We start from the raw sequence: 22,661 nt of genomic DNA on the forward strand, positions 1-22,661 counted from the left end.
ATATAACGTACAAGGAGAGATATGAGCAAATGAAATATATGAGATATTTAATGTAATAAAAGCTGAATTCAGAGTCCTTAAAATGTCTACAGCTTAGTAAGCAAAAACAGCTTTAACACTGGAAAACAATTTCTGAGCATCAAACACACTTCTCTGCATTAACCCTGCACAATTTGACAAAACATTTCTCTCTAAAATGATAGCAGAATTAAGTATTCTGAACAGTGACTTGTGTCATGGCTATTTTTCTATTTAGTTTTCAAAGACAAGACCAAGTTAACATTTTATTTTACAAGTCCTATTATTTCCAACAGTTTACAAAAAGAGCAGAGTTGTTGTTCTATATGGGCTCCCATAATAGGGGCTCAGAACAGTCTCATAATACACACATTCACACTTGTATTTCATGATCCGCAAAAGGATTCACACTTGTATTTCCGGATCCACACTTGTGTTTTTCAATGCACACACAAATGTGTTCCGTTTAACAAATATGTGAGGATCAAAAATACATATGTAAAACTTTTTTCTATATTTGGATTTTATTTACATATATATGAAACGGAACACATTTGTGTGTGAATCCTTTTGCGGATCATGAAATACAAGTGTGAATCCTTCTGTGTGCATTATGAGACTGTTCTGAGCCCATAGTTCTACTGTTATGCACTGGAAAAATAAGGTAACTAATTATAAAAAGCATGGTAGTGGTGAAGCTGCCAGACACCAACAATGAACCTTCTGTTGTTTTGTGTAACCCTGAAAATGGTATGATCCACACTGGACTAAACCAAACATAGGGGTAAAGGGGGATTCAGGGAACAGACTTGTCTTTTTGTGAAATTGGGCCCCTCACCTGAGATTCCCTATACATATATCAGTTCAACAGTGAAAATAATTTAAATTCAAATTATATTCAGACATAAGAGGCTATTACATCAAATCATACAGAAACAAAGTATGTTTACAGGCCTGAAGAGGGAAAGAAAACAACCTTGTTTTGAATAAATGTAAAAAGACTGGACGCTGGACCAATTATTATTCATTTTTTTCCTATACAGTGTGTGCATAGTGTCTGAACAGTGGACAAAAAGTATTGATTAAATAAAAAGAGGGAATTCCAGTGTGTAGGTTCAAATCATTAATATTATGAAAACTGTAATCAGGCAAAGGGGGAAAGTCTATATGCAGATTTGATAAAATGCTTACTACGCAATAATCTAACTCGAGTTATCTTACAGAGTGATAGCTTATCAGTGTTGGACCTTAAGTGTGTAACTTTAGTGAGTGTTAACACACGCTAAACAAAAACAGGGGTCAAACATTACTGTTAGAGACTATATTACTGTGACAGTGTATGATTTATGACACAGCTAAAAAGCAAACTAACTTTTTACAACAAAGTTAAAAGAAAATAATTTTGGTCAATAATTAATAAGAAGCTAAATGATATAAGGCCTCGTTCTGCTGTTAATCTCCCATACACAAGCAAATAATAAATAGCTTAACACTCATCGAAACATGTTCCATTTCCTTGGTTTTCACAAATAAAATACATACAGTACTTGTTTATTTCTTTAGACAAACACATATTGTTGCATATGTACATTTTCAGTAGTCGTTACATAGGTAGTATTTCAGCAGAGTTTGGAAAACCACACAGGAACAGAGAGTGCATAAAAAAAAATCAATCTTTTGGCTTGTTGGTCTGTGCTGTTCTCTCACCTGTATTGAGTGATACCAAACCTTAAGTCAAGCTGGATTTGCAAATACTTTCCGATGGTGGGTTTTAGAATCCCTATATATTGAATGACTGTTGATAATTGTTCTCACTCTTGCTCTTTTCCTTCTTCTTTGGCTCTTTGCTAAAATAGTCCACTAATTGAATCCACCAAAGTTGTGAAGACTGGCTGCAATCATGTATTGGTTTCTTACTACATCACCACATTTTCTTTGTTCAAAAGCTAAAACTAGTCCCAAACAAATGCTCTATTCCCTCATGTTTGGCTAACTTGAGCAAAAAAGGCTGAGCTATTATTTAATTTTTAAGAAAGTCCAAAATCATTCTCATTTAGCTGAGTTTTTCCTGATTATGGCTAATTGTGGGTGTCAATTTCTTAAAGGAGAGTACCATGGGTGTATCGTGCCTATTGGTGATGAAAACAGCCGTCGGCCATGGCTGAAAACACGTTTTACGAGAGCATTGAGAGTGAACCAGAACAGCATTTGTGGGCCAAAAAAACAAAATAATGAAAATAATGATGTGCTATGTGGAATTGATGGGATCTGAAGAGTAAGGAAATAATAATCTGTGGATCATTACTATGAGTGACACCTTTCACAAGGAACATAGTCATCTGTTTACATCAATCAGTGCTACAGACATGGGAACAGAGAATAACACCAGCCTTTGCGCTCAACACTACTGCTTAAAGAAATGCTGTTTCGGTCCAAACTGAACTTGCATACTGATGCATGATGCAAACTGACAAACCTGCATCTCACTGTGCGTGTCAGAGAAGCTTTATGAGGCGTGGTAGCTTAATGCAAGTGTGAGCCTTTGCATTACAACATTGGGATAAACCACCCATATTGCTCAGCATTTACTCGCAACCTAGTGCAAGATTGATTTTTATTAAGGCTCGGTAGACATATGCACACACAACACAAGCTCAGTGTATTTCCTGGCCATGCTTAATTACGACAGAAATTGCATTAAATAAATAAGAAAATAAGAACTGCACTGGCCACTCATACAAGACTTGTATGCACAGGCTACTATAACTGCATAAAGGCCAACCATTAACCCTTTGCTCCAGGTGGAAGTTTAAGTATTTCTACCACAGACTACAGCCTGGAAAAATTGCATACATTAACCAGAAGGTAGACCCCTTCGAAAAACCCAGCAGCAAAACTATTGATTTATTTTCTCTCTTGTTCCACACGCAAAGAGGAAGCATACAGAGCAGTCCGAAGCTATCAAGCACACTGATTATTTTTTAAAACATTCACTTGGTAAAACAACCAAGTACTAGAGACTACAGCGACAATACAGCAGCACAGTTTTAAGCTAAGGGACTATCATTCTTCCTTGGCTGTCCATATTTTGGACCCACAGTGTAAGGTGTTGTCTTCCAGACCCAGTCATAAAGAAGAGAAGCAGGGAAGAAAGGAGCAATACCCTTATGGTCAAGCAGGATACAGTAGCATTAGTTTCACTGCCTGCTCTGCCTCCAAAGTATATCTTATTGTTGTATGAATCAGTTTGATTTACGAGTGTATCTCCCATTAATGACTCAAGACTTCTGTCAAAAGGAAAACAGGAAAGGCTTCCTTATAAATAAAAGTTTAATTATTGATCACATTGCTTTTCTTCTACTGCTGAGGCAGGGTTTCAGGAAACCATAGCTCTCTGTATCATACCTCTCTGTTTGTAACAGTAGCAATACACATTGGACGGTTTTAAAAAGAGAGTGATGATTTTAATAACTGTACCCAGAAGATTAATAAATAAAGTTCCAAAACAACACTAAGCCTTTGAGCTGCCACCTCCAGTTAAGGTAAACACAGGCCATTGTCAGCCAGATGCTAACAGTAGAGGGACATCCTACTCCGACGCATGGCCTCGCTGATCAGATAGGCCGGGCTGATTTCTGGCTCCTCCTTCATCACCACAATGTTCTGCCACTCTCCACTCTGGTTGGATTTCTTGATGGTATCAACCACGCAAAGAGCATAAAGACAATCCTCAAATGTAGCAGCCATTGTCAGAGGCCTCCCGTCCCACGTCCGCCTGTCGTCCTGGTCCTGAAAGGCCTCCCGCACGGCCTGGATCATGCGGATTGTTCCAATGAGATACGGGGACGGAATGTCAATGAAGGCCTTCTCCGGTAAGGAAGAATTCTCAACAGGTGTATTGTCTTTGAGCAGGAGTTCAGGACCCCCACCGTTTCCTCCGCTGCTGTTCTTCTGTCCGTACAGGTCTGTCCCGGTGACCGTAAGCCTTCCCACCGTACCTACGACGATAACCTCCTGCCGGAATTCTCCGGGAACGTTGAAGTTCAGCGTGACGGTGCAGCAGGCGCCGCCCTCCAGCGCCATCTGGAACGTGCAGAAGTCGTCGCTGGTAATCTGACGGATGCCCCGGATGTGGTCCGTCTGTTTGACGAAGGTCTTGAGGAAGCCGTGGACTTTTTCTGCGCGCTGACCGGTCAGAAACCCTAGCAAGTCAATGATGTAACTACCCACGGAATGCAGACCTCCGCCTCCCATCAGGTCATCGCAGCTCCAGTTGTATTTCTTTCCTAGGAGACTGCCACTGTGGACCTGTAGGGCAAGAGGAACAATTGTGAAGATTTTATACCATATTAGGTATTTCTTTCGTGAACGTAGTCAGGATAACAAATAAATAAAACAAAGGAAACCGTTGGGAAGAGACCAACTAACCCTAACCCTAACCAACACTCCTTAAGACACACATTACCTGCCAATTCTGTGGGCACAACTCAAACTATACATAAACAATAGTAACATATTGTAGTCATTATAATAAAAGGCAAAGAAACATTTATAGATGTTGTCGTACCTGGGCTTCACAGACCAGAAGCTCTCCGATGTACCCCTCTTCTAACAGCTCCTTCATTCGAACGAAAGCGGGCAGAAAACGTAACACATTTCCCATAATGCTCAGCAACTTAGGGTAGTACTGGGCCGCTGACATCATTCGGAAGGCATCCAGAGGCGTTGCTGTCCGGTCGCAGATGACGTTCTTTCCAATACCTTATAAAAGAGAGGAGAGACAGGAATGAGCTTTTCGGTTTTGCTGTGGAATGCCATTGTTTTGACAGGACTGTTTTCAACTATAGAGGTATGGAACAAAAAAACAAAAGAGATTGAAGTTATGTGGTCAATCTTTGCTACACCACTAGCAGACATAATATCCTCTTGGGCATGAAAACATCCCCTGAAGAAACAATGCAGAGCTGCAAAAAGTGGAAACTCCCAGAACAGCTGACTCAAGAATTCCTAAACTTTCTGGGATTTCTCATCTGAGTCATGGCAAAGGAGGGTTCAAATACAATGTGTACTGCATATAGTATTATAAAACCTGTTCAGATTAAGTGTAATTGTACTGCTACCATGCTAAAATGAGCAGATGTATAACCTATATTCACAATCAAATTTAGAACCATAACAGAATTTGTAATATCGCCTAGACAACATTTGGGGCTTTCATTTTGGAAGACATCCAAGATATTGCAGTCACAACTGCGGTGTATGGTGCAACTGCATAGCTCATAGAGCTTCAGACGGGCTTTGCTGGTACTGCCAGAAGGGATAAAAGCTTGATATAAAAAGACGAGCCCAGAAGCAAAGAAGCGACGTAGAAGGAAGGAGATAAAGAGCCTGTAGAAACAGAATGAAACCTAATTAAAATCACTTCAGGCACATTAAACGGTCCATTGGTGCCAGCAACACCCAAACAAAACAGCGTTAAGAGGTGCAGGGAAAAGAGACAGACAGAAACAGATTGTCTTTTATTACTTTTTACTGGACAGTCGACTGGAAGGAGACAGACGGGAGCCAGCGGACTACAGAATACATCATTAACTGGTTTTGAACCTGATCCTCCAATGTCACAGGAAGATAATCTGTTTCTTAGGATAAGGTCTGCAACTAGGAATCCTTTTCATTACTGATAAATCTGATGATTATTATTTCAATTAACTGATAAATCGTTGAAGCACTTGATTGTCCTGAAACTTCCAAATATCTGTTCCTTTTTCCAAAAAAGTGGCAAAACCGACTCTGTGGAAGTGAAATGAAAGGGACGGCAAAATACTCCTATAGTAGCAACAGTAGACAACAGTCATAAAGTTAGCTAACTGTCACAGTAATGGCTAATAAGCAGCAACATGCCAATATAAGCTAACATTAGCCTATCCCTGTTTGAGCCTGCCCACAGCAGACAGTTTGAATTGTTTTGATTAAACGATTTACTTTCCCACGTCTGAAAAAAGTGCACCGTAAAAACCAAACATTAGCTAACAGATTGTTTAGCATGTAAAAGAGTTAATGACACAAGAGTGCATTTTATAGCTTTCAGCTACAAATCAGTAAGTAAAGTCTGAAAACACTGGGCTAAAAGGAAGAGATATCTGTTGGCTTAATCTTCCAGTTGTGTCAGACGATTACTACATCTATAGGATTTTATTTGACCAATGATACGTCTTAATACTCTTCTACAACCCAGTCTCACGGCATTTCGTGTTATAGTCACAACATTTAATCTATTGATTCGTGTTCACCAACACGATTTCCCCCTTTTTTTTTCGTGTCACACAGAACGATCTTAAAAGCAATGTATTTCAAAATTGTTGAGTAAATAACAGTGTGTTATTTAGAAAAGAATAACAAATTAGAAGGAAAAAAAGATTTAAAACATAGGCTTGATATTGAGTAAGAACATGTTTTTATGAACCACACAGCTTCCGGTTTTCCAAGACCTGACCTACTGTGATGGTCACACATAGTCAGCTAGGAGTCAGACAGAGCGCATAATACACACAATATAGGGAGGGCATCACTCCACACACACATTCCTCGGGCCCCAGGCGTGTGAAAAGCAGCATGCCGCTTCACTTTCAGTCCTGGCTGTTTGTTGTGGGTGGAGGGGAGGTTTTGGAAGTTAAACTTCCCATGCTAATCTGCCATTAGCTTGAATCAGCCAAGGCCAGCAAATTAATCCCTCTGACCCAGTTCTGAGGAGCGCCTTTGGAGCCCCCACCCTTTACCCAACCCTTGCAGACACACAAAGCCATCAACGACCGAGCACCCCCATCCCCTTCCTTTGGCAGAAACACAGATACTGGGAAGATGCATTGTCCAGGGTAAAGCCCTTCTGGCTAAATGCTAAATGCTCTTGACTGATTTTCTTGGCACTCATTTTGAGCCCAATGTCTTTACAGGACAATGGCTTGGCTAGAAATTCAAATGCTTCAAGGCAGATTTCACTCTCCTACAGCGATCCTCTTCATGATTTGGCCAATATATGATATCAGGAAAGTCCACAACTATGTCACACTAAAGCCAACTCAAGGCTTTTTATGCAGTCATTCCAACTCATGACTGTACTGACTGACCTTTACAGGGATAAAAACAGCTCCTCTTCAGATCTACAATGACCTCCCGCCTCTCATATACAATGCTCTGAAAGGTTGAGTCGGCTTAGACAGGTCAGCCTGTTGAGTCATCATAGCTGCCCAGGAACATCCTCCCCTCGTACAGTGAGAGGTTTGTACCCATGCGCATTGTTTGTGCATGGGTCCAATCGATTTTGGATGATGGATGCACCTCTGAGCACAGGGGAAAATCATAGACGCTAACCAACACTAGGGGTGAAAAAGGTGACTTGACATTCAGTAGCCCAAAAAAAAAGAGTAGACCAATCATAAAAGGAAGAGACAAAAGAGGGAAGTAAAAGGGAGCCTCTGTCGATCCAACTATTTATATGGAAAATGCTTTTGAGAGAGGTGTATGTGTTTAGTGATGCTTCCATAACCTTTACAAAAACACACAGCTGTTCCCGTTAGAGCGCTGCGTGATAGAAATGTAGAACCTATTTTGACTGTAGTGTTTTTTTTGTCAGCTATTCTTTTTCACCCTGTTTTTTTACTAAATATCTGTGAATTTGTGTCTAACTTCAATCATGTTAAATTGTAATTATCGTTGAATAGTTATAGTCAGTGAAAAAAGAGATTTTTGTTTTTATTATACACTGAAAAAACTGAAACGTAAACTTTAATTGAATTTATTATGTCAACAAATTTCACATAACTGTATTAAGTTAGTTGAAAGCAATAATATTAAGTTGAACTGACATTCTTTTAATTTAAACTTAAAATGATTGCTTTCAACTAACATAATATAGTTATGAGAAATATAATTAAAGTCAACGGTCCAGTTTTTCAGTGTAAAGAAAATACATTTTAGTCCTATCTTTAATTGTTAGCGATATGTGTCATTGCGTCGTCAACACTGGTTGGGAGGTGATATAACAACATCCCTGTTACCATAGTAACAAAGTTCACTGGCTCCTTATCATCTCTACAGCAAGGACGAGAGTAAGGACCTTTAAACCTGATGCCACGGTCCTCTGAAGTGAGATGCTCCCCAATGTCTTGTTAAAGATCAAGGATGCAAGGTTTCTAGCAGCAGATGTACTAAACAAAAAAGAAATGGCTCGCCACATTCTTCGCCTTTATCAAGATACGTTCCAGAAATGGGTATACAAATATGCATGACTGAGAAACGTTGATAGTAAGGATCTTGTTTGGGCATGTATTAACAGATATAGTTCTACAGTAAGTCTCTCGAGGCTGCAGACAGTAAAATAGCTACAGTAACACTTTGATAGCTGGGGCACAGTGGAGCTTAACTGACAGGTAAAGTTCCCGGCTCATAGGGAGAACAGTAATGGAGCAGATAAACCTCCAGCATAGCCACTTAGTCCCTCAACATCAATAATTCATGTAAAGCACATACAGTATCAAGCCTTCATAGACGGCGAGAGAGAGAGAGAAAACAGCAAATCTATAGATATTATGCAAGTATTATAGCAAAATTGTTCGTGAGCAAGGTGAACTTGATAAGCATTGGGATATGTTGTATACCATGACGGACATCAAAGACATGTTGCAAGGCAGGTGGTACCTGATAAATGTATACATCACTGACTGTAAGATCAGAAGAACGGCTTACCTCAGCAGTTCACTGAATGCTAAATAGTGAAGTAAAATCACACTGAGTAAACAACATGGGAGATGTTGTTTTGTCTGATTTCTCATGACTACTTTTTAAATGGGCCTTATTATGCTAATGTTCAGGTTATATTTGTATTGGCCTCTACTGTGACATGTTTCCATGCTTTAATATTCAAAATGGCTTTGTTTCTCTCATGCTGCCTGTTCTGCAGCACCTCTTTTCACCCTCTGTCTGAAACCAGAGCCCAGTCTGCTCTGATTGGTTACCTGGCTCGCCTCTGTTGTGATTAGTCAACTGCTCCAGCACCTCTTTTTCCCCTATGTCTGAAACCAGAGCCCTGTCTACTCTGATTGGTTAGCTGGCCGGCTCTGGTGTGATTGGTCAACTGTTTATAGACGTTCTGCCACTTAGCCTATATCACATACAATGTGTTGGAGCACTAGAAGAAATGGTGTTACAAAGTGATGTCATTATGTTAGGGAAGTGAACAAAGAGAAGAGAAACTCCCTCTGGCGTGAGCTTTCGGATTTCAGCCTTTGCAGACCATTTACATGTACCAAAACTTATAAAACACACTACAGGAAAGGGAAAACCCCCAAAAAACATAAAAGGGGCTATTTTAGGAAAGGCAAGGAAGTGAGACCGTAAGAGCGAAGAGAGACCAGGAGAGAGAGCACCTGCATTATCATGAATGAAGGCCAACTCTCATCAATTCTGGCCTCACTACACTGGCTCCCAATTCGGTTCTGAATTGATTTTAAACTCCTTTTATTTGTTTTTAAAGCCCTAAATGGGCTGGCTCCTGCCTATATAGCAGAACTCCTCCATCGCTACACCCCAGCCAGAGCTTTAAGGTCGGCTGACCAGCTGCTGCTGATAGTGCCCAAGACCAGGCTCAAAACCCGAGGGCACTGAGCCTTCGCAGCAGCTGGCCCTAGGCTCTGGAACACTCTGCCCCTCCATGTGAGGTCGGCCCAGACCCCAGGGTTTTTTAAATCAACACTAAAAACTCACTTCTTTTCCCTGGCCTTCTAGTCAGAGCGGAGCACGGCTCATGACATTTCCCTGTGTTTGATTTTTATATTTGCTGTTGTCATTTATTGTCTTCTGTTTGCGATTGTAGTAATGTTTTATTTATTATTTGCATGTACAGCACTTTGGCTCGACCAAAAATCGTTTTTAAAATGTGCTATATAAATAAAACCTGATTTGATTTGATCATCATGTGTGCCTCACTGCAACAAACACAACACAGGTCACAAAAGGAGCAAGAGAGAGTTTTTACTTCATGACACCGTGTGCGTTCACACGTCTAGTGTTTGTGCGCAGTAATGCTGAGGAAGGGAAGGCTGGAAGTGGTGGCTGTGCAGGAAGGTGAGGTTGTGTGTTAGTGAGGCTGACAGATGTGTTAATGACAGCAAAGCTCACGTGTGTAACTTGTAATTACCTACTACATTTTACCATGGCAAGATTGGAACATACCATGGCAAATGTGATACAATCTACTTGCCTACTTGACAGGAAACCTGAAGCAGTAGTTCTTAACCGTTTCCGGCACAAAAACCTCTCAAAAGTCCACAGCTGCATACAAGACCATGTGTTTCCCATGCTAAAATCAGCAGCATCTTCAACGCTTCCCAGTGGCAACAGCTGGAAATCACTACAGAGGAAAACAAGGTCGATTAAGAAGGATACTGAACGCTATATCATGACAGCCTAGACAATAGGCCTTCTGCATAAGGAAGCCAGAAATAGAAAAGCCAGGAGAACCGGTCAGGGGTGATAGCCATCTGCCACGATGCACCCTGCACGTGCTGCTGCTGCTGCAGGGCGAGGGTCAGGAGGAGGAGACATGTCAGGAAGTAGATTTATACATTCCTAAATAGTGATGTAAATGATTTTCCACACGTCATCTATGATTTACATGCTGTATTGAATGGCATCATGTGTTTTAGTACACTCAGGGATGTTAGGGAGTCTATGGATTATATGACGTTTTTTTAATTGATCTTTACATTCTGAAGTATCAGGGAGTACCACTGTTGAATCGTTTGTCAGCGGCTCATTTGTCAGAGTAATTTCTTGGTATAGAATGGTTCCAACCTTCTAGATGAAACATCTTGCACGTTTTTAAATGATTAACAGTATTTTCTTCGTAAAAACAAATGTTTTGAACAAACTAAAGCATTTACCAGAAGTGTTGGTAGAGACCAAAACTGAGTTAAACAGGGTGTAAATTGTACAATATTTATCAGGTACACACATATCACTCCAAATGAATTCTGGGTTTACCGCATAACTGTCTGTGGCTCTCTAGCGAGTATGTGTTAGTGTATATTCAGAATTCTGTGCATGCTTGTTATACCGTGTGTATCAGTGCTGGATCACACAAAGGGAAGAGAGTGGGCCTGAAAGATCACAAAGCATCCTCCACCAGCGACGCACTGGAAAAGTAATTAGCTTCGTCTATTAGGCCTGTGGAGGTGGAGAAGCTCAGAAAGACATTCACAAACAAACACACACAAAGTAAGGGTGTAATCAAGCGAGGCATTCAAAATGTTCAAAGTAAGGCTACTGACTCATCCTTACAATGCCCTGTGTGGTCTGCTTCATAAAAACACTGAAGTGAGGCTTGAATATTATCAAGACTGGACCATAAAGTGTCTTTTAGGATTGGAAAGGATTATATCGTTATAGTTTTGCTTAGTTAGTTTATGATTTATTATGTGAAAGGGTGGAAATCCCTGGTGAATGTTATGCTGGCTCCTGTGTAAGAAATACAGGCCAGGTCATCTTTCGGCTGATTATCCCAAATTAAATTTAGCTTAAAGCAATTACAAAAAGAGTGGGACAGAGAGTCAGGCTATATAGGAGGACTATACATTATGTCAGCATAAAGCTCTCTTGCTGGACGTAAATCAGAGAAAACAAGCTTCCTGCTGACCAATTTGCCCCTATTGTGTAGCTGGCATGCGCTTCCAGTCTGGAATTAGCATATCAAAAGCAACCTTGATAGCAGTGATGGATGGACGCGGTGAAGTTTGCCTTTCCCCTGCAGCTGAGGCTCAGCCCTCTGCTGTTATCCAGGGGCAGACAGTCAATGTGTGTATGAGACTGAATTACATGATGTTATGTTATGGGGTTAACAGTTTTTTTTCTCAAAGAAGAACACATGACAAGGGATTTAAAGATAAGATATGTGTGCTGTAGCAGAAACATGCTATTTAGAACTGTACATTCAGTTGAACCATTGCCTATTCTGTTGTTGATATAAGAGTTTACTTATTAAAGGGGGCCTTTTAGTATAACAAAGTCAAATACAAAGAGCGTCCGAGAAGTGCTGTGAGTGAAATATTCGAATCCGCAAACGTTAGCTTAGCAGCTACTGTGCAGAGCTACCAACTGTATTATTTAAATTAAGGGACAGTCAGATATCACACATTGAGATGAGCAGCTTGTCTTTAATGAAATTAAACTATTTTGTTTGTCATGATTACATCACAATATTAAGGATGAGTGTTTGGTAAACCACCAATGTAACAGTCTGATTAATGAAGCTGAATTAGTCCATCTTTTAAATAGAAAACTGAAATTAAATATGTGGAAGTTTACTTTTCTCTGACTGGCTAGTTTAACAAGGTCTGGAAGGACCTCAACAACGAGGAACTGGATTATTTTACACAATATTGACTACAAAAGAGGTCTCCAAATAAATGCACATAAAACAACAACTTCAAATCAAAATATTTGGGGGGGAAAACAAAATCGTAGATATTGTCTTCTACTAGTTGAGCTTTCCTTGAGAGATTTGACACAGATGAGTGTAACCCTAACCCTTATATTGTGTGTTTGCTTCTGTTGAAATATCATGCAAGGCTGTCTTTAGCAGAAAAATAAACAAAATGTGCTACATCCGACACACTGATAGGAATGATAAAACAACTGCAGATTGCATCTAGGGTCTGTTTTGTCTGTGTTGCAGCTTCAGGACCATTAGTGCTCAGCAGAACTATGAATGATTACAAGCATTAGCCTCACTCAACTGGCTTTCCCTTTCAGCTAATGCCCTTCAGTTGCAGGGAGTTTAGCATTCCTAAATGTGTTAAAGTGCTGCCATTAACCCCTTCACCAGAGTGGCTCGCTGCTACTATGGTGAATAGTAACTGAAGGATTGGCTTCCTACCATGTGTTTCCTAATGCGTGCACTGAAAGCACATGCTAATGGTGGGAGTGCACAGAGAAGCTGCACACACACTGAATTTCCCTGCAGTTAGCTATAAAAACATTATGTGTGACTCTTCCTAAAAAAAAGTTGCTGGATTTTAGGAAATTATAATTGTTGGTAGGATTTAGTAACGACATCCTGAAATATATATTGACCTTATATCCCTAACATAATGGTTTATGTTATGTCTGTAGGCTATGATTATGAAAGTGGGATATTTTTCACCTGAATTACAAAACTCTCTTACTCTGGTAGTATCAGCTAGATTTGGATTTATTTCTGCAGAAGGGTTTCTCTCAGATAATCAAGGTGGTTAGCCAACCAGAATGTGAAGTAGTATTTCCCATTGTTGTTGAATGTTTTTCAGCATTTGGCAGAGTATAGTATATTTCAGAATATAGATTTATAGAGTAGCTTTTGTATTTGATCAACAATAACACAAAGTATGCAAAACAATTCTGCTGGTTTTGAAATAACACCTAATGAGAAAACAAATGAGATTGTGCCTGTGTGTGTTCACGCACCCCCCTGTGGTCCTCCAGGGTCTAATTAACTGCCACACACACACACACACACACACACACACACACACACACACACACACACACACACACACACACACACACAACACACACACACACACACACACACACACACACACACACACACACACACACACACACACACACACACACACACACACACACACACACACACACACACACACACACACACACACACACACACACACACACACACACACACACACACACACACACACACACACACACACACACAAACACACACACACACACAACACACACACACACACACACTTTTTTTTTTTAGAACAGCGTTTATTAGCCCTCAATAGGTTTAGGCGGAGCAGGATCACACTCCAGAACCAGGTCTTCTTTTTATGCCTTAATTGCCAATTTAAAGTGATTAAAAGACCAGTTCAGCTCATTAACAAACTACGCAACGTTACAGTGGGTTAAGAAATGTGTCCCAATTCATTCATTAGCGCTGCAAAATAAATCACAGAGTGTAACAAGCTGCTTTGAAGAGAGGTAAACATCGAAAGAGCCTTGCAATGTGTGAGCAATTTGCCATTAGACTGCTCACATGTCTGAGGAAAGCTGGAGTGAACAACACCCACTGAGACTGCCGGCGCTCATCAATAATATATAGGTAAGTGACTCTTTGTCCCATTGAAACTGCTCCTAATGTTCTGGTGACAGAGTTTGGCCACAGTAAGTTATTTTAAAAGTAGCGGTAAATAATAGAAGATTTAATTTTTCACTAAGAAGTATCAATATTATATCAACTTATTTAAAGAGCTGTGCATGTCTGAAGCTGTGAAACTGACCTTAGACACAAGGGGTTGGAAGTGAAGTCTATCTTGTCTACTAGAAATATAAAATATAATTCTAGGACAGTCTCTCCATCTGTATGTGCCCATTTTACAACCTATTAAGGTGGATGGTACATCTGTCTAGAAATATAAAAGCAGATGTGTCCAATGTGTTCCCTGTTATATATCCCTTTTTTATTATGAGAAAACAGGTAAGAAATGACTGAGTTGGATGTTATCCATTTGAAATTGTCATTTACTTGGACAAAGCAAGGCCAGGATAAAACCTGCACGTTCAAATTTCAAAACATTTCCTTTTTGATCACAACTTAGAAGCATTACACGAAAAGAGGGCACTGTTTCAGTTCATCTCAATGGGAAAAATCCGGCTTTGACCAACATGAGGTGAGCTCGACCCATCTTTTCATGTGGCTTCTATCAGGGCCATGAAGGGCATCTTTGTGTCGGACAAGGAGTGACTGAATTAGGTGGGAGGAGGCTCGGACTGCTAATGAGCAACATAGTTACTGGCCACTTAAAGATAATGCCGTTTTTCCATACACACAGCTGCATGCACTGATACACATCTACACACTGCTCTTGTTAGCAGCACATAACTCACAGCATGCAATCGATGTTCATTTGCCTCTTAAGCTTATTACCTCCATACTATGTGCTGACGGAGAGCACAAGAAGACGAAATGCCACCTTATGATTTAGGTTGTTGCAGATCCTCAAGAACCGGGGAGAAAACACACTTGTACCATGAGCTGACATTGTAATAAAGACAGCAAACGCTCATTAATAACCATTAATGTCCTGAGGTGAACAGGCAGGCGAGTGACTTCAGGCACAAACTAATGGATAGAGACATCTTCACTGAATAACATTCACCACGGGGCGAATATCCTCCTGAACAGCTGTGTGCCAGTGAGGCTCCGCAATTATCCATCTCACTGTCAGCGGCGCTCTGGGGAGGCCCGCTGACAGATGAACTTCTCTTTTTAATTCGGTACAAAACAAAGGAGATGGGGAGGAGAGAAAGCTCACTGATGCTTGCTTGAATCTGGACTGTTGTCATGGTGATTACGCCCCCTGATACCACTCGCTATGTCTTCCACCGAGGTCAAGAGAGAAAAAAAAAGGCAGAGGGAATATGGCCAAACTGAATTTGGTGACAGAATGGCGAAGTTGGCCCTTGCTGGCCCATAAAAAAAAATGCAGTTTTAAGACACTTCTGCAGTTGATTCAGAACCAAATGTCTCCGCTTCGGAGCATCATTAAAGCCTAAAGATGTCTTAGCAATTTAAAACGTTTTTTTCTTTGCTAAAAAATATTTGTAGGGTCATCCCATATAAGGCAACCATGAACGTAGAAAGCTAACGGTCAGTCGTTCATTTCAGTCAGATTAGCAATAGCTACACTTGCCAGTTAGGCTACTAGGTGTACACATTTAGAAACATTCTTTAAATATCTACTTAAGAACTAGTTTGTATGCGTCTAAGTTTAACAATTATTTTGCAGTTGTTCAGAAGAAATGTCCACTTATGCTAATCCACCATTTTGTCACATGTTATCAGCATAATGTTTAGAAACGTGTGGTATTTAGTTAATTTCATCAAATGTATTTAAAATAAGTTTATATGATGCAACTCATTTTAATTCAGTGATGTGTAGACCTTGTGTACATTAGGTTTGAACTGACTTTTGTCAGTTTGCAAGTGTTTCTGTCCTTTTAGAAAATATTCTATTTCACACATTATTTTGACAAGAGTATCACACAAAATGTAAAATGTTTCCTTTGGGAAAAGGTGTTTCTTATTGCTATAAACACTCTTAGCTGGTAATGCTGCCCAATTGCAATGTGACTACTGAGACATGACACATAGCAGTCTGGAGGGTCTGTAGTTAGTCACTAACATGAGACTGAGATCAACAATGATGTTACATAAATCAACCTTGATGACCTCCATTAACTATTGACACATTCCTGCCCTTTGAGACTGTGTGACGAGTTGAGATACTGCCTCCCGTATACCTTTTTTTTTTGACCATTTGTTTCTACCACAATTGGATTTGGCAGTCTGTCTCCTGGCTGTTTGGAGGATATAACTCACTTTGGCTGGCTGACAGAGGACAGGGCACCAACACAATGATTCATTCACTCTTATGGGGTGTGAGATAAACAAGATGGAAAATGCAAAGCACATGTGCAATGACTGTGCAGCAAACCATTTTGTGAACTCATCAAAGTCTCCCAAGATATCAAGATGTGCAGTGGTTTTGGCATTCCCAGACCTATGACACATTTGTCTTTCTAGGAATAATTAGATCAACTAGGGTTGTTGCCTGTGGACAAAAACAGCATAGACCAGTTTAAGATGGTTGCTGGTTTTAGCTGGTGTTAGGCTGGTTTAGTTTGTTTACCAGGCTGGACAAGCTGGCCAGGCTGTTCTTGCTGGTTCAAGACCAGCCTGGTCAGCTAAACCAGAATAGCCCAGCATGGATGTCATGCTGGTCTATGCTGGTTTTAGCTGATGAAGCTGGTATTTATGCTGGTCAACCAGCAGTCTTGCTGGCGAAACTGAAACAGACACAGACAGGGACACGGGGGGAAGGCGAGACGGCAGTGGTTGAAACAAAGCGATATGTTGACGGTCGAGGAGTGAAGATCAGTTGAACGTTTCTGTGACCCCGCCCAGCGGCTGCTCTTCTTGATGCCCCTTTCACACCAACGCGTTTTCAGCTCCGGCTCGGAGCTGGAGACTGAAAAGTACCGGTTTTTCCTGTTCACACCGCCTCTTATACCTCATTCACACCAACACAACTCCGGTTCAAGCTCCGTGCTAGAGCTTTTCAGGTTCAGAACCGGTTCTTCGGTTTAGCGGAGGCTCTTTTCACACTGCCCAGAGTCCGACTGGTGCTGCGTCATTGCGTCATCGTTTGCGTCATGACGTAACCGTTTGCGTGCCTGCTTCATTAAGCCAAACCGCGCGGAAACCCCTCACAGCTGACACAGACGACAACAATGGCCGATTGTGCTCCAGCTTCCTCTTTACCTCTTCGGAAGACCAGATTCCCAGTAGGTAGCTGGTCTCTTCAGTGGACCACTGCTGCTTGTTAAGTTTCTCCATCGTTATGTACAAGCTGGATAAAACGCGGGCTTCTTGTTGTTGTTCAGGAGTTGATCCCGCCCCTGCCCCTGCCCCTAATTGTTTCTGTTGTGGCCGAATCAACATGATAAGCCCACAATTAGTAGCGTCTCGCTGCGGGAAACACACTTTGTCAGCGCTGTCATCTGCCGGTGCGTTAAGACCACCTCAGTGTCGGATTTTGGAAACTTGATTTTGAGTTGTCTCATCATGGCAGTTAGGGTATAAGGGACAAACCAGGGGACTTTACTTCCTCTTGATACCGTTGGTTATTTACAAAAAAACACCTAAATATAGCCTACTTGTTGTGATTGTGTGTCTTTTCATCTGTAAACTCCGTCAACGGGGCCACTCGCTCTCTTTTCTTGATCGCCCTCTCATGGGTGAATACTTCACTGTCCCGCTTCATTGTAGAATTTCTGCCATGTCTCTACCACTTTAGTTTGACCATCTCTGTTATTAAGTTACGGAATACTAAATAAACTGGCTGCGCTCATAATGATAAGAATAAGAATAATGCGTATTGAACTGGTTTCATTAATTAGTGAGTTTATTTAAGGTAGCCTAGTTAGAAGCAGGGGTTAAGTTGGGATTTGATATGTGGGGGGGGGGGGGGGCTCTGTGTGGATGTGCGAGAGGGGGGGGGGGCGGAGGTCGAGGATCTCATTATTTGACCTTAAGGGATATAGGCCACTGCACGTCGTTCCCAAATCGAACGGCGGGTTTCCGCCCGTGCGGGGATTACCGCCGACTCAACGATGCCACTACGCCTGACCGCTATCCGGTGCCGCACATTCAGGACTTTTCAGCGCATCTGGCCGGTACGGGGGTGTTTTCCAAGGTGGACCTGGTGCGTGGATACCACCAGGTGCCCATGCACCCCCTGGACATTCCCAAGACAGCAGTGATAACGCCTTTTGGACTTTTTGAGTTCCTGCGGATGCCTTTTGGACTCAAGAATGCCGCTCAGACGTTCCAGCGCCTGATGGATTCGGTGCTGCGGGACCTGCCGTTTGTGTTTGTTTACCTCGACGACATACTCGTCGCCAGCGCTTCAGTGCAGGAGCACCTGTCCCACCTCCGAGCCCTTTTCACACGGCTCAACGAACACGGATTAATCATCAATCCTGCAAAGTGCCAGTTCGGGGTGTCGGACATCGATTTCCTGGGGCACCGCGTCACCAAGGGCGGTGCGACACCTCTGCCAGCGAAGGTGGAGGCTGTTGCGGCGTTTCCTCGCCCGCTCACAGCCCGGTCGCTCCGTGAGTTTCTGGGGATGGTGACTTTCTACCACCGTTTCATCGCCCGGGCCGCACACATCATGCGGCCGCTGTATGAAGCGTTGAAAGGCAAGACCCCCGTCCAGGAGATCGACTGGACAGCAGAGGCGGACGGTGCTTTTGCTGAGGTCAAGACCGCGTTGGCTCAGGCGGCTTTGCTGGCACACACATCATCTACGGCTCCCATCTCCATCACCACGGAAGCGTCAGACTACGCAGTCGGCGCAGTGCACGAGCAGTGGGTGGAGGGCGCTTGGCAGCCGCTCGCCTTTTTCAGCCGCCAGCTGACGCCTAGAGAACGCAAATACAGCGCCTTTGACCGGGAGCTCCTCGGACTTTATTTGGCCGTGCGGCACTTCCGTTTCATGCTGGAAGGCCGTGAATTTACGGCGTTTGTCGACCACAAGCCGCTCACCTTCGCCATGTCAAAAGTGGCGGAGCCTTGGTCGGCACGTCAGCAGCGGCAGCTGTCCTACATATCGGAGTTCACTACGGACATTAAGCACGTGGCTGGCAAGTCGAACCTGGTTGCTGATTGCCTCTCCAGGGTCGTCATCGGTGCCGTCCAGTTGGGCCTGGACTATACTCACATGGCGGCAGACCAGGTCACAGATCACGGCGTCCAGGCCCTGAAGGTGGAGAGCGCGGGGCTGCGCTTGGAGGACGTGGTGTTCGGCGACGTGGTGTTCGGCGACGCGGGCATTACTCTCCTGTGTGACGTCTCTACGGGCCTGGCGTGGCCTGTCATCCCTGCCAGCTGGAGGCGTCCTGTGTTTGAGGCTGTGCACGGCCTGTCACACCCCGGCGTTAAACCTTCGGTGCGTTTGGTAGCGGCGAAGTTCGTTTGGCAAGGACTGAAAAGGGACGTGAGGACTTGGGCCAGGGAGTGCATGTCTTGTCAACGCGCTAAGGTGAACCGCCACACGAAGGCCCCGTTGGAGCGTTTCCTGGTGCCTGAGAGGAGGTTTGATCACGTCAACATTGACCTGGTTGGTCCGTTGCCTTCCTCTCAGGGGTTTTCCTACCTCCTCACCATGGTGGACAGAACGACCCGTTGGCCGGAGGCGGTTCCGCTCGTTTCGACATCAGCCGCAGACGTTGCCCGGGCCTTCATTGCAACGTGGGTGTGTCGTTTTGGCACCCCGTCAGACATTTCCTCAGACAGGGGCTCTCAGTTCACGTCCGAGCTCTGGAACGCTGTGGCAGGCGGTTTGGGGGTTAAGCTGCACAGGACTACCGCTTACCACCCTCAGGCTAACGGCCTCTGCGAGCGCTTTCATCGCTCCATGAAGGCGGCCCTCAAGGCGGCCCTCAAGGCCGGCCTTACGGACGGTAACTGGGTCGACAAGCTGAGGACCGCACCTAAGGAAGATCTGCAGTGTTCTACAGCGGAGATGATCTACGGTCAGCCGCTGAGAGTTCCGGGGGATTTCCTCCCAAATGCATCGGCTCCCTGGTCGGCGTCGGCCCAGCGGGCTTTCCTGCGTGACGCCGCTGAGGCCTTTGCTCCGATCCCTACTACTCAGCACGGTACTCAGGTGTCCCAGGTTCCCGCAGAGCTCCGCTCGGCGGAGCACGTGTTCATCCGGCACGATGCGCACAGAGGCCCCCTGCAGCCCCCTTATGATAGGCCTTTCCGGGTCTTGGAGCACGGGGACAAGCACCTGGTGGTCGACCTGGGTGGCAAGGCCGAGCACGTCTCGGTGGACCGGGTGAAGGCTGCTCACCTGGACTTGGACCAGCCTGTGGTGCTGGCTCGACCTCCACGACGAGGGCGCCCCCCCGGCCTCGTCCCCTGTCACGGATTTAAGACCTGTTGTTCCGGTCCCTCCCCTTCCGGGGGCCGCACAGGCGGGAGTCACTTTTCCGACTCCCGTGCTCAGGAGTCATGGGGGTCGGCGTGTCGTTCCTCCCCGCCATGCTGATTTTGTTTATGTGTGAATTCTAGGGGGGGCTTGTGTGGTGACACGTTATTGGACATAATTCACCTTGCTTATTGTGTTGCCACACGGACCCTTTAGTGGGGAACACCTGTAGCTTTAGCTGCCATTCCTGCTAGCTCATCAGGCAGAGCAGTGCATGTGTTAACCTCTCTGAAAGTAATGGATAATAAAGATTGGAACTCCATTCTTAATACACCGCCTCCGACTCTCTTTTCACGGCACTACACTATATAAAAAAACTAACGGAGTAACGCACCATGTAGTAACGGTAACTGAGTTACTGAATTTAAAAAGTAATGCGTTAGAGTACTAGTTACTGCCAAAAATAACGGTGTTACAGTAACACGTTACTTTGTACCGCGTTAGTCCCAACACTGGGCATAGGCGACATAGGCGGTCGCCTAGGGCGCCAGATCTGGGGGGGGGGGGCGCTGCGCTGGCAGCTCTGGGAGGGAAAAAAACATTTTGACTGTTTGCGCTCATCCTAATTTTCGGCCTTGATGTAACAGCATTCCTAATTAAGTCAAGGTAACACCCTTTTCACCCCGGTTACACTTTTAATTTGCCCTGTACGATGGGCGCTGTAAGTGATGAAAGTGGGGGGTGTTGGCTTATCAGGCGTCCGCAGCTCACAGCCAAAGTGGGTGTGGGATCGAGCGAGAGAGATAAAAGCAATTTATGTAAACAAATATTTCCAAGGCACTCTTTTATAATTATTGGGATAAACAGGTTTGAAATCATTTCAATGTATACTATAGGACAGTAAACCAAAAATATCGTTTAAAACTTGAGAGATACAAAAATATGCATAAATAAACGTTAACTAGGTAAAATAAGATATGAATGAACAACAAAAATAAAATAAGTTGCATTTATTTGCTATTGACTATGGTAGGTTATTGGTTATGTTGACATACTTATTTGATTATTAAAATGTAAACCAATCTTTTTCATATGGGTGTTTAGAGTTGTACCCCCTAGGTCAGGTCTAATGTGTGCTCAAAGTGCACCCGATTGAAGCATTTTACTTTAAATGTTCAAACATTTCTTCCTGGGGGGGGCATACCCCCGGTCCCCCCTAGAGGATGTGACGTCCACACCCCAATTCAAACATGTTCATACAATACCGAATACATTTGAAGCCTTTTTGATGTATATTACCAACATGTCAATACGTTTCTGTTTTTGTAGTATATTGGTCTTTTGTAGAGATTTTTCATTTATTCTTTATATATTATATTGTGTATTCCTTGAGTACTTTTATCTTTTCTATTGTACGATTTAAGTAAATGTGGGAAGCATTTAACAACAGCCATTTACTTCAAAGATTGTTCGCAATGTTATTCTTATTTTTGTTAATCCTGGAAGAATGCCAGAAAAAAAGACATTCTCTTCAAGAATAAAAAAAAACATGACATTAGTAATTGTGAAAACAAATTAAATAAGTTGTTAGGTTAAGTCAGGGCCGTTTTTTGGCATAGGCGACATAGGTGGTCGCCTAGGGCGCCAGATCTGGGGGGGGGGGGGCACTGCGCTGGCAGCTCTGGGAGGGAAAAAACATTTTGACTGTTTGCGCTCATCCTAATTTTCGGCCTTGATGTAACAGCATTCATAATTAAGTCAAGGTAACACCCTTTTCACCCCGGGTTACACTTTTCATTTGCCCTGTACGATGGGCGCTGTAAGTGATGAAAGTGGGGGGTGTTGGCTTATCAGGCGTCCGCAGCTCACAGCCAAAGTGGGTGTGGGATCGAGCGAGAGAGATAAATGCAATTTATGTAAACAAATATTTCCAAGGCACTCTTTTATAATTATTGGGGTAAACAGGTTTGAAATCATTTCAATGTATACTATAGGACAGTAAACCAAAAATATTGTTTAAAACTTGAGAGATACAAAAATAAGCATAAATAAATGTTAACTAGGTAAAATAAGATATGAATG

At 43.1% G+C, this 22,661-nt stretch overlaps 1 protein-coding gene across 1 annotated transcript in view; it reads right to left on the minus strand.

Moving 5' to 3' along the window:
• Positions 1 to 1,553: 1,553 nt before the first annotated feature.
• si:ch211-276f18.2 (glucose-fructose oxidoreductase domain-containing protein 1) overlaps positions 1,554 to 22,661 on the minus strand; it is a 37,672-nt gene continuing 16,564 nt past the window's right edge. The window contains exons 2-3 of the mRNA XM_034234604.1: positions 4,586 to 4,779; positions 1,554 to 4,326 (exon numbers count right to left, since the gene is read on the minus strand). Of these exons, the coding sequence (XP_034090495.1) occupies positions 3,589 to 4,326; positions 4,586 to 4,779 (932 nt within the window). The 3' untranslated portion in view covers positions 1,554 to 3,588. The remainder of the gene's footprint in view (positions 4,327 to 4,585; positions 4,780 to 22,661) is intronic.

This window comes from Gymnodraco acuticeps, unplaced genomic scaffold (genome assembly GCF_902827175.1).
Source record: "Gymnodraco acuticeps unplaced genomic scaffold, fGymAcu1.1, whole genome shotgun sequence".
Lineage (NCBI taxonomy): Eukaryota > Metazoa > Chordata > Actinopteri > Perciformes > Bathydraconidae > Gymnodraco > Gymnodraco acuticeps.